The sequence below is a fragment of the Sycon ciliatum genome, chromosome 2, assembly GCF_964019385.1.
Source record: "Sycon ciliatum chromosome 2, ocSycCili1.1, whole genome shotgun sequence".
NCBI classification, from domain to species: Eukaryota; Metazoa; Porifera; class Calcarea; order Leucosolenida; family Sycettidae; genus Sycon; species Sycon ciliatum.
This window is the reverse complement of record NC_088644.1, coordinates 26,268,063-26,280,217: the sequence shown is the minus strand read 5'-3', so window position 1 is coordinate 26,280,217 and position 12,155 is coordinate 26,268,063. Positions and strand designations below refer to the sequence as shown.

Sequence of the window (12,155 nt, the reverse complement as noted above, 5' to 3'; positions counted from 1 at the left end):
AAAACAACAAGCCGAGAGAGAGAGAGAGAGAGAGAGAGAGAGAGAGAGAGAGAGAGAGAGAGAGAGAGAGAGAGAGAGAGAGAGAGAGACGAGCGTGACATTCAACTGATTCCCGTATATTGCAATCATTGTCCCATGGCGTCACCAGCATACAGCTGTCTTTCACAATTTACTTTGCATGCACATCCTACATATACATCACTTTCACAGTAAACAGCAAAATACACTCCCAAAACTTGTGAGCTAGGTAATCAGCAGTGAAGACTCATTCATACCTGGTGAATGGTGAACAATGCATTGTAGATTAGAGCCAGGATGACATCGGGCTCAGATGATGATTCCAGCACCTCCACTGACAACTTGAAGCCATCCAAACGACGCTCAACATCAGGCTCTTCCAGCCGTTTGGGATCCCATGCGTTGAGCTAGAGAACAATGGAAAGCAAAAGAACATATCAAACCACAGCCCCCCAAATCAAAGGAAATTGCCTAGCTATCGCAACCCCGATGTGAGAAGAACAACCTTGGCACTGACAAGCAAGCACACCACCATATACAAACCTTACCAATTGCACTATGCTTGCGGTCTTCTCATATTGCGGACACTTAGAGCCGACAACCTGCGCACAGAAAAGAGACAGGGCGGAGAGTATCAATTATCGGGACAATCAATTACTAGTAACCAGAATGGCAAGAACCAAGAAAGGAAAGAAAAAAGAAGAAAAAGTTGTATGTCCTGAAACTTGGTGAATTTAGCTCCAAGGAATCAAGCGATGGTGACTCCAAGTGAGGCTAGTAACTCCTTAGGATATAAATAATAAATGATGAAGTTTTGTTTCCGGAGAAAGTAGTACATGTACACCCAGCGCATGCATGCTCGACTAAACACCGGGTGACATGCACAAATGTGTCTTTGCTGCGCTGAATCCCCTTTCCCGGGATTGGATTGTCCATTCAAATCTAGGTAGGGACAAAATAGTTTTAAAAAAGCAGTGTGTGAAACATTCTCGCATACCTGAAGGGCTGTACACAGATGTTGACGAGCAGACCGAACTTTGACCGAGGTAAACAACTTTGACAGGGGACTGGCAAAGAAGAAGAGAAGCAAGAACAGCGAAGCAAAAGAGCTCATAGACGTCCTGACGTCCAACATTCATATTCAAACAAGCCTGCACAGCACATACTGTGAAGCATGATACCACCAATCACCACCCATCTAACAGACGCGCATAGGGCTGTAAACAATTTTGCAGCAAACGTACGCAAGCTATTTTGACTTCATCAGGACACACATGTCCAGCGGAAACTTACACAACAAACTGCTCCACATCAGTGACGCGTTGTAGTAGACGGCTTATGGTCAACAAGACGTTGGAGAGTGCATCCTATGTGTAGAACAAGACCAGTTCAAGTAGAGATGAGCATGCATGCACAAAAAGGGCAAGGCACTTCAACATACTGTATGGACATAGTCGCACTGTGCACAACACAGCCTAGAACCGTTACAAGCATGGCTGTACGTGTGCATGGATGCACATGAAGTGGTCCACTAGAGGTGCACAACTTGCACCACTGCAACCCTATACATGTTGTTGGTTTGACAGCATGAAACAAGGTGGAGGACACCGTATTCGGAAACAGTGACCTTTCTACAACCATCTACACGGTTGGTAGAGCCCCGGTCTATTGAGACCATCTGAACCGTATAGGTCTTAGACCCGGTTCTGACCCTCTTTAGTCTAGGGGAGTTTTTCTATAGACTTCTCTTAACGTCAGTCGTGTATTCTGTGATCGCTCCTGGATTTATCTAATACCAACCCTATACATGTATCAGACAGTAGGTCACGTCCAGTGTCACCTGCAGTAGGCCTCACATTCGGCAGCAAATATGGGTTACTACTAACTTAGTAGTAGGTCCAAAGTCAGAGGCACCACTACAGCTGCCGCTATTTGTGCATGTACTTCAAGTATATAACAAGTTACATTATTACTAATTGAAAGAAACAGTACACAGCATTCACTCACCCCATGAACAAGTGATTTAGACACCAGTGGCAAGAACGCCTTGACTAGCTTCTCCGATAGCGATGGTGATTCCACAAACTCACTCATCCTGCCAACAATCACACAACAGGAGTATAAGTGAAACTAGCCACGCACACAGTAACAGTACCGTAGGAGAACACAAAACTTGAAATGCATGCTATGTTAGTGAGCGACTAGCGCACACGACAACTCAAATGTGGATTGCATAGGCCACACCGATACCAAGAGTACATAACCCCCCAGAGTGTGCAACTCCACTATGGGTGCTGTCCCGACAGAATTTCAAGTTGACGTCATTTTGATGATGCAATGCGCACTGTACACGGATTATCAGACGAATCCGGAACCTGTGGTTGACCGAAGCCGATCGATCCTGTACAAATTATTGCAAAGAAAAACGTGTGATGCGTTGACACCCGTACACATGTTGTAAATCACTGCTGCAAGGAGCATTGCGTCATAAATAATGACGTCAACTTTAAATTCTGTCGGACAACAGGGTATGTGGGAGTTGCACACTCTGGGGGGTTATGTACTCTTGCCGATACACATTCACATTAACACGCGCGCGCACGCACACACACACACACACACACACACACACACATACACACACAAATGCACGGGCACATGCACACACACACACGAATGCACGGGCACACGCACACACACTCACGAGCACAAAGTCCACCTTGAAAGTGGAAACACACACACACACAACAGGCATGCTGTATAGAAGAACAGCAGCAGCAGCAGCAGCAGCAAGCATGCCATACCTGGATAGAGTTGTGAGATACTGAAGTGGGACCTTTTTCTGAGCAGGTTTCTTTGACGAGGCCGATGCATCCCCACTGGCTGAATTGCCAGTGACGACAAGTGAACCAAGGTGCTCCAAGATGAGAGGCAGATGAGGTAGAAGAAGCTGCTCACCAGTTGTGCTGGCATGTTGCAGTACTGGAACACCTCCGGCACATGCGGCCACGTTGCCACGCTCGTGAGAGATGTCTGTGCGCTGGCTCGAGGTGGTCTCGGCGCTGGTGGCCACCATTCGGCGCTTGGCCGATGGCTCCAGAGAGGCGCTGCTGCTGCCGGCGTCCCGCTGATCGTTGCCATTGTTCAGCAGGTTGTCTACCAGCTGCATGATGGCGTGCACCACGGGCGGGCGGACGGCGGACGATCGAAGACACGCAAACACGTAGTGAAGCATGGCATTGTCCATGCTCTCCGGCGTCGGTTTGGCAAAGTAATTCAGAAAGCTGGAAAACAAAGGAGAGCAGAAGAAATCCACTCTTTCAAACATCAACCAATCCACACGAGTTCAAAGTGTGCAATGCGAAGCAAGAAATTCTAAAGCACTCTTTTCTCTGGGGAGCATGCTAGGCTAGCGGAGGTAGCACAAATGATTATGTAGAGTGACGACATGCACACTGTTCCATACAACACCAGCACGTCAATACTGGATATGTACAGGAGCTGACGTGGGGACACGCAGAATCCTGCCTTACCATTTGCGCTGACTCCAGCCAAGCATCAACTTCATCAGTGGCGTTGGATGTTGCAGGCACTCCGTAGGTAAAGCACCCAGCTGTGAATAGATATCAGCAAGCAAGACGGCACACAATATCAGTTCTTGCAAGCACAACAACATGATGCACTCCCTACAGGCCTGTTCAATAAAAAACTTCATTCACGAATCTCAAACAAAGCTTCATTCACGAATCTCAAACAAAACTTCATTCACGAATCTAACACAAAACTTCATTCACGAATCTCAAACAAAACTTCATTCACGAATCTCAAACAAAACTTCATTCACGAATCTCAAACAAAACTTCATTCACGAATCTCAAACAAAACTTCATTCACGAATCTAACACAAAACTTCATTCACGAATCTCAAACAAAACTTCATTCACGAATCTCACACAAAACTTCATTCACGAATCTCAAACAAAACTTCATTCACGAATCTCAAACAAAACTTCATTCACGAATCTCAAACAAAACTTCATTCACGAATCTCAAACAAAACTTCATTCACGAATCTCAAACAAAACTTCATTCACGAATCTCAAACAAAACTTCATTCACGAATCTCACACAAAACTTCATTCACGAATCTAACACAAAACTTCATTCACGAATCTCAAACAAAACTTCATTCACGAATCTCACACAAAACTTCATTCACGAATCTCAAACAAAACTTCATTCACGAATCTCAAACAAAACTTCATTCACGAATCTCAAACAAAACTTCATTCACGAATCTCAAACAAAACTTCATTCACGAATCTCAAACAAAACTTCATTCACGAATCTCAAACAAAACTTCACTCACGAATCTCAAACAAAACTTCATTCACGAATCTCAAACAAAACTTCATTCACGAATCTCAAACAAAACTTCATTCACGAATCTCAAACAAAACTTCATTCACGAATCTCAAACAAAACTTCATTCACGAATCTCAAACAAAACTTCATTCACGAATCTAACACAAAACTTCACTCGCGAATCTCAAACAAAACTTCATTCACGAATCTCAAACAAAACTTCATTCACGAATCTCAAACAAAACTTCATTCACGAATCTCAAACAAAACTTCATTCACGAATCTCAAACAAAACTTCATTCACGAATCTCAAACAAAACTTCATTCACGAATCTCAAACAAAACTTCATTCACGAATCTCAAACAAAACTTCATTCACGAATCTCAAACAAAACTTCATTCACGAATCTAACACAAAACTTCATTCACGAATCTCAAACAAAACTTCATTCACGAATCTCAAACAAAACTTCATTCACGAATCTCAAACAAAACTTCATTCACGAATCTCAAACAAAACTTCATTCACGAATCTCAAACAAAACTTCATTCACGAATCTCAAACAAAACTTCATTCACGAATCTCAAACAAAACTTCATTCACGAATCTCAAACAAAACTTCATTCACGAATCTCAAACAAAACTTCATTCACGAATCTCAAACAAAACTTCATTCACGAATCTCAAACAAAACTTCATTCACGAATCTCAAACAAAACTTCATTCACGAATCTAACACAAAACTTCATTCACGAATCTCAAACAAAACTTCATTCACGAATCTAACACAAAACTTCATTCACGAATCTCAAACAAAACTTCATTCACGAATCTCACACAACAAAACAGAATGGACGTAAACTTTAATTATCACACCTGCTTCAACCCACAGCGATATGAACGAAAATTGCAAAGTGAGGAAATATTCTTACAATAAACCCTTTAGAGTCCGCCCATAAACACCTAAATTCAGATTACTACGACCATCAGGCAACTCAGATTAAATTCAGATTATGCAATATTTCGTACCTTATTTCTGGCACAACTTTAGTTTTAGTTATCCGATTTACACAATCTTGGGCATTCTGGAAAGCTCTCCGCGAGCAGAGTAGAATACTGTACAAGCAGAAATATTCATCTGGAATTTAATTTCGTCTTTTTCGTCCAAGGAGCTGTTGGACTAAATTAAATGCCGGACTAATATTGATTTGTCCAGCTTTTCCATACACTCTTATGATCCATGGACGAAATTTACAACCGGACGAACTCCCTTTCTTTGGAGTTGGACGAAATTATTGACCGACGAAATTTTCTGCTTATACAGTAAGCCCCAACTGAGCACTGCAGATACCACATATCCAATGCTACGGCGCCACAACGCAGTCCCAGAGCTGGATATGCGAGCAATTCCCTCTCCGCCAGCCATTTCAGTGTCCCTCATCGTAAGCCGGTCAAATATTTTTCAACTGGCTCCTGTACTGCCCACGCGGTCCAAGCGTGCTGGGATGAATCAGCATACCAGTCAAGGGGAAATCCCCACTCAAAGTCGGTCGATGCGGGAAAAAATCACGCATTTGCCGTGACTGATATGTCTAGCGCAATACCTCAGGAATGCTACGTCCGAGCGCTTCAGCGAATGTTGCAATGGAACGCTGAGCTCTTTGGCTTCTTCCTAGGTTCTTCGATTGCGGAATTCCGTCAAGATTTGAGTGTGATACGAACATTTTAGTGCATGCATGTCCATCGACCACCAGTGGTCGATTTTTGTATGTGCGGACTCAAAAGGGTTAATTAATTTAATATCAACACGAGGAAAAAGCTACGACTCTTTTCTGCTCCTAATGCATTCATTTAGTCCTAATAAAGAACACCAGTATCCACAGATGTGTGTACAACATGCAGGACGATGACACACATGCCTCTACTGCTGCTCTCTAGCTCTGTCTAATGTATGAACGCTTCACCCTTACCCTGTCTAAATACACTCTAAATTTGACCATACTACGTCTAAGCACATGTCCGTCACAAGACCTTACTAGGGACACTCAACCTTTTCGGGACGTAACGTTATCATACCTGTGGCCAGACAGCTACCTCCAGGATGTTCTTCATGAACGGCTCAAAGTCAAACGTTGGAAAGGCATCAAACAACTGCAACACACGAACACACGCACAGACACACGTAGCAGAGTTCAGCGCAGAAAGAAGTCGTCAAGCAAGCGCACATACAGTCAGACCACACAAGAGTAGTACACACAGAGAAACAGGTTGGCATCCCGGCTACAAAGCAAACCGGCTGCTTTACGGCATGATCCGACTTGAACTCCTTTTACTAGTCTGCCCTGAGAGAAGAGATTTTCCAAGGGCAGCATTGAACTGGGCTCACCTCTGTCAGCCTGGCCAGTCCCAGTTGTCGCAGTGTCCGCAGCAATGACAGCATTCTAATGTCAACCATGTCCTCTGCTGGCACTGCCGACCCAGGGGCTGCCTGGGCATGGCACAGGCGTAGAAGCTTTCCCACCCATGATGTTACACACAGGATGGTGTGCAGCAGAGAGGGCAAGAACGGAGTGATCACACTGCGCAAGTGGGTCAGCACTTGCCCAACCATCGTGAGGAATCTGAAGAAATACACACACGTGCACACAAACGCACGCTCGCGCACACGCACACACACATGCACACACATGCACACACACACACACACACACACACCACACACACACACACACACACGCGCGCGCGCACACGCACATACACAATGGGAAATTGGAAAAACCCTCTGTGCAATATACATATATGGCTACACCTAAAAATCAGTGTTCCTTCACCCAGGATTGCATATGCCCATACCATAATGAGAAACCCCTAACTTATAAATGCTAAAGCGAACAGCGTATACATGTACACATACCCTTGTTGTTTGCGAAGAGGTACAGCATGTGCCAGATCAAGCTTCGGCAATGGATCTTCTGATGCTCTGTCACCTAGTCGTACAAAACAAAACAAAAAAACAGGAGATGTTTCCGTGCACTTTTCTCTCAAACACTGACCAGGTGCAGCTTATCAGGGTAGCATGCCTACCTACAATTGCAACACGTGAACTACATGTATGGCTAAATGAATAAACCAGCACTGTGTCCCACTGCACAGCTGCTGAGTATGTTCAGTGATGTCATGCAGCGTCCGGCGACAACACAGTCAGGTTGGTTTTCATTGACTCAGCAAAGATATGCCAGTGGTGTACTCTGCTAATTAAGAAAATGCCAGCAGGCGGCTCTACGTAAAAACGATAGGGTAACCCGTGTGATGTATTTCAGCTGTATTCACACCACACCAAAGGAACATCGAAATGATGCTATCTCATACTTGAAGTACTTGCCAACCATACCGGTTTTCCCGGTATTATACCGGGAAACTACGGTCACTACCGGCATACCGGGGCTTTTTGAATTTGATCGAAAAGACTACCGGTATTGGCACTGAACCATGAGTGTTCATAAAAAAGGTTGTTTTATGGTGTGGCAAGGGCACCTGAGGCCCTGCATTTCACAGAATCACACATGTAGGAGCGATCTGACAATAAAGAAACTCAGGTTTTGGTCCCCCAATGAGCAATGGGTCAGAAATGAATAAAAAGAAAGAAAAAATGCCAAAAAAATGAGGAAATACGCAAAGATAATCAAAAATTGCCCCAAAAAAGAGAAAGTGGCCGAAAAGGGCGAAAACCAGGAAAATAAGGGAAATAAGAGAAAATCAAGGGGAACTGGGTGTGTGACTAAGGGATTGCTTTGGCTGGGTTGGCAAGTATGCTATCTATAAAATACATGCCAAAGGGAACACTGGAGTGGAGTTTCTTTTCACCAACCAAGGTGGTGGTGAGAACAAGAGCAGGGAAAATAGCAGGAACACATGTCACACACGTCACACACCAGCATCAGCATCAATGTAAGCATCAGCAATGAACGACAACGACGGCGACGACCACAACAACAACGACAACAACAACAACGACAACGACAACGACAACAACAACAACAACAACAACAACAACAACAACAACAACAACAACAACAACAACAACAACAACAACAACAACAACAACAACAACAACAATGAGAGTAAAGATTTGAAACAACAACAACAACAACAACAACAACAACAACAACAACAACAACAACAACAACAACAACAACAACAACAACAACAACAACAACAACAACAACAACAACATTACTAACTATTGACCTTACCATCAAACAAGGCCTGGAAGGGAGCTGAAATCAGATCGACGAACACCTTCACCTCATCGCTCGGACATCCTGACAAGAACCGCAGCACAACACCACGCCTACGGTTGATGCCCTCCTTTCCGGTAGTAGAGGCGCCGGTGCCCTTTAACATACGGCCATAGAGAACCCTTTACACACACAAACATAATATTATGATTGTGTGAACAGTAAAAGAAGACAGAAAAAAACATCAGCCAAAAGCCACTACTTGATCTCTGTTCGTATTCCAACAGGAGAAAAGGTCGTAGGCAGAGAATCCAAAGCTGTTGAAATTCGTGAATTTGTCCGGAGAGCCTAAAAGGAAGTGGCAAACGATTTTCCACACATGAGCAAAGTTCAAAAATTGCTACCAAAGACCCAAGCAATGTTACTTTTGAAATCGAAGCCACTTCAAAATATGCTAGACTTGACGAGAACATGAATATTTCAACAACGATGTAACACAGATGATAGATGGATACACGAGAGAAGAAGAAAACAAAGGAGAGGTAGAGATACACCTAAGTAAAATAATAAATACCACTACTACCTACCGGATCAGGTACGGCATCAGCTCTGACCGATGATTCGCCTTCACCACACCGCTTTCTTCATCAATGCTGATCAGAACACAAGAAAATAAAATGCACACAGATACAGGGACTATGGAACAATCACGACACACAAGGCACTAACTAGCCGGTCAGCCGTAGTGGATGTCCCTCCACCCCCAAAGAAACACAACAGTGGCAGTGGCAGTAGTGACACACCACATTGAGCCAAAATTCCAACAAGGGATATGATAGGACAGCCTTACGTGAAGTGAGTTAGCGTATCTCTGAAATTAGCCTCCTTCAGCAGGTTGAACAGGTTTTCTCTGCAACAAACACGCCACACACCAAACAGGGATAGCAAAAAAATGATGATCGTCAAGTGAATATCGATTTGCAAAAACAGTGGCCTTGGGGATAGCACAGTTGGTATTAACAGCAGCTCAAACAAACCAACATCACTGCATCTACCTCGGCATGGCTAGTAAGAGCCCCTTTAAAAGGAAAGTGGTGAGGCTACCCAGAATTATTTCATTGTTTCGGGCAGATGACCCTGCCCCCACCACCACCACTCCCAGATCTGGACTACAAAGGCAAGAAAAGTCAGATGGTCCGATTCCATCAATAATACAAGGCATCTGTAATCAAGCAGCGAGACAATCATGTTACATGGTATGGTTCTAGACTCTTTTGAAGGTGAACGGCTAAATGTTCCTTTGCTGCCGCATGGGATGATGGTTGGTCAAGTGACTCAAAGAGGGCTGAAACAAAATATATATAATTCTGGGTGGCCCTTAACTGCACACAAGAGCCATACAAATGGACATCCCAAAGCACTCAGCCTGCAATGCAGTTGGGTAGTCTTCGTGCCCATAGGTGATACGGGCTGACATGCATGTAGATATGCACACAGCCCCGGTGCTAAGCAGATGGAAACAGCCTTACTTGTACGGCAGAAGAAACTGCGGCTTATAGGCCATCAGATACTGCAACGCCAAGATCTGGATATCCTCTTCACGGTGACAAAGCAGCTGCAGTTTGTATCAGTAGGAAACAAAGACAATGCCTTTAGGAAGATGTCGCTCTATGGCAGGCACAAGAATCTAGCACCTGTGAATGTACAGCCTGTATAGCATGTGTAGCAGTATATAAGTTGGAGCATGGGCCACAGATTGGTGCTACTGACCAACACTGGTCTTCATCCACACGTTGTCAACGCATAGTCGCTATGTGAAACATGCGATGCATCGTCTAGGGCCCGACGTAAAACCCTAAAGTACGAGTCGTACTACCGGTATACACACACGTACGCACACACACACACACACACCTCAGACCTCAGACCTGCCCATCGCGGAAGCGATGATAGCGAACAGCTATGTTAGACATAGCAACTTGTGCTGGGATTACACCATTCAACAGCTTTCAAGGCTGATGAATTGACCGCCACTATTTTTAGCCTGGTATCCACCACACAGCTGATTGAAGTGACTTTTTCTGGCCAGTGAATCCCTATTTTTCATTTTTCCATTTTTTTCTTTTTCTTTTTTTTCTACACACACACCACACCACATACTCCGGCATACACTGGCTGTTGGTAACCACCCAGGAGAATGAAAGAAAAGTCAGGAAGAGACCGAGAAAGAGAAGAAAGACGTGTGCGACCATAATTGTCGGGAATTGAACCCGCAACCTCTCGATTGGAAATCGACTGCACATACCACTGCACCATATGGGACACACACACACACACACACACACACACACACGCACGCACACACACGCACGCACACACACACACACACAGGACTTACTTGTAGCATTAGCTGTTTCATGTCAGCCTCACGGTGCACTGAACGTGGGTCTATGAACTTGCTGAACAAGGTGAGCATTGTTGACAAAGTCCTATGCCACAACGAGCAACACACCAGGTAAATCCAGAACAGAATATCAAAACGAAGCGAATGAACACAGCACACAAGCATCAGAAACCAAAAGCTCGTGAATACTTTTGTTAAAGTATCCAGCATTACAGACCGATTATGTGTACATATCCCCCCCCCCCCCCCCACACACAGACACATACGCACACCCACAACGCACTCACCCAAGTGATATATTCCTGGGTTTCACACAAGATCAATTATTCCAGGTACAAATAGGTGACCATCACCCTATCCAATTCTTACTTGAAGAGCATGCGCCGATTGCCTTTCTTGCCAGGTTCCTCAGAGGTGTTGCCACCATGCTGCTGCTCAACCTCATTGTTCTCATCAGCACCGTCTGTCTTCTCATCCATGCTGTTGTCTAATGGGGTTGCTGCTATGGCAGTGCGATGGTCGCGATGTCGTAAGTCCTGATGCTTGAGCACGGCGTCGTCCAGGCAGCTGTATTCCTCCCTGCATAAGAAGTACATACATACAGTTCACAGCAGAGCATGAGACTGCCTGTGCCATGAGTGCGTAGGTGATGTAATGTGTACAGCTACACAGCCCCGAGTGTCACCGATACTCAACCTCAGCAAGAACAGCATCAGTAGAAAAATAAAAGTACTGTATTTCAGGGTGCTTTCTTCACACAGTCTACAAAGTACATGTAATGACCAATTAGAGGTTGATCACATTCAAGACATAGCCATAAGGTTGCGCTCACACGACACGCAAAATGACGCGCAAAGGAAAGTGACCATGATGATAGAGGATCACGTGCCCCGAAAATCACAATCGCACCGAGAAAAACAGAAACGCTTGATCGGAACCTCGAGAGGCGAGGGTGATCAAAAATAAAAGTATAATCGCTGAACGTTTATGCCTGATGTCTGATGCACACCATACTGTTTGACTGGTTTTTTATTATGCTCAAATGCCAGTCAGTTTGTTGTTGTTCAGTACTCAGATCACAGAGTAGTGGAGAACTCCACGGATATGTAGAATCCGCCGAAGCAAACAA

At 44.5% G+C, this 12,155-nt stretch overlaps 1 protein-coding gene across 1 annotated transcript in view; it reads right to left on the bottom strand.

Annotated features, from left to right (window-relative positions):
- LOC135809405 (small subunit processome component 20 homolog) overlaps positions 1-12,155 on the bottom strand; it is a 57,988-nt gene that overhangs the window by 17,992 nt on the left and 27,841 nt on the right. Inside the window, exons 25-40 of the mRNA XM_065322748.1 lie at positions 11,396-11,605; positions 11,021-11,111; positions 10,152-10,237; positions 9,473-9,532; positions 9,210-9,275; positions 8,638-8,804; positions 7,299-7,371; positions 6,771-7,005; positions 6,461-6,535; positions 3,552-3,631; positions 2,823-3,302; positions 2,026-2,113; positions 1,312-1,385; positions 1,016-1,085; positions 567-620; positions 276-425 (exon numbers count right to left, since the gene is read on the bottom strand). Coding sequence (XP_065178820.1) covers positions 276-425; positions 567-620; positions 1,016-1,085; positions 1,312-1,385; positions 2,026-2,113; positions 2,823-3,302; positions 3,552-3,631; positions 6,461-6,535; positions 6,771-7,005; positions 7,299-7,371; positions 8,638-8,804; positions 9,210-9,275; positions 9,473-9,532; positions 10,152-10,237; positions 11,021-11,111; positions 11,396-11,605 — 2,059 coding nt within the window. The remainder of the gene's footprint in view (positions 1-275; positions 426-566; positions 621-1,015; positions 1,086-1,311; positions 1,386-2,025; positions 2,114-2,822; positions 3,303-3,551; positions 3,632-6,460; positions 6,536-6,770; positions 7,006-7,298; positions 7,372-8,637; positions 8,805-9,209; positions 9,276-9,472; positions 9,533-10,151; positions 10,238-11,020; positions 11,112-11,395; positions 11,606-12,155) is intronic.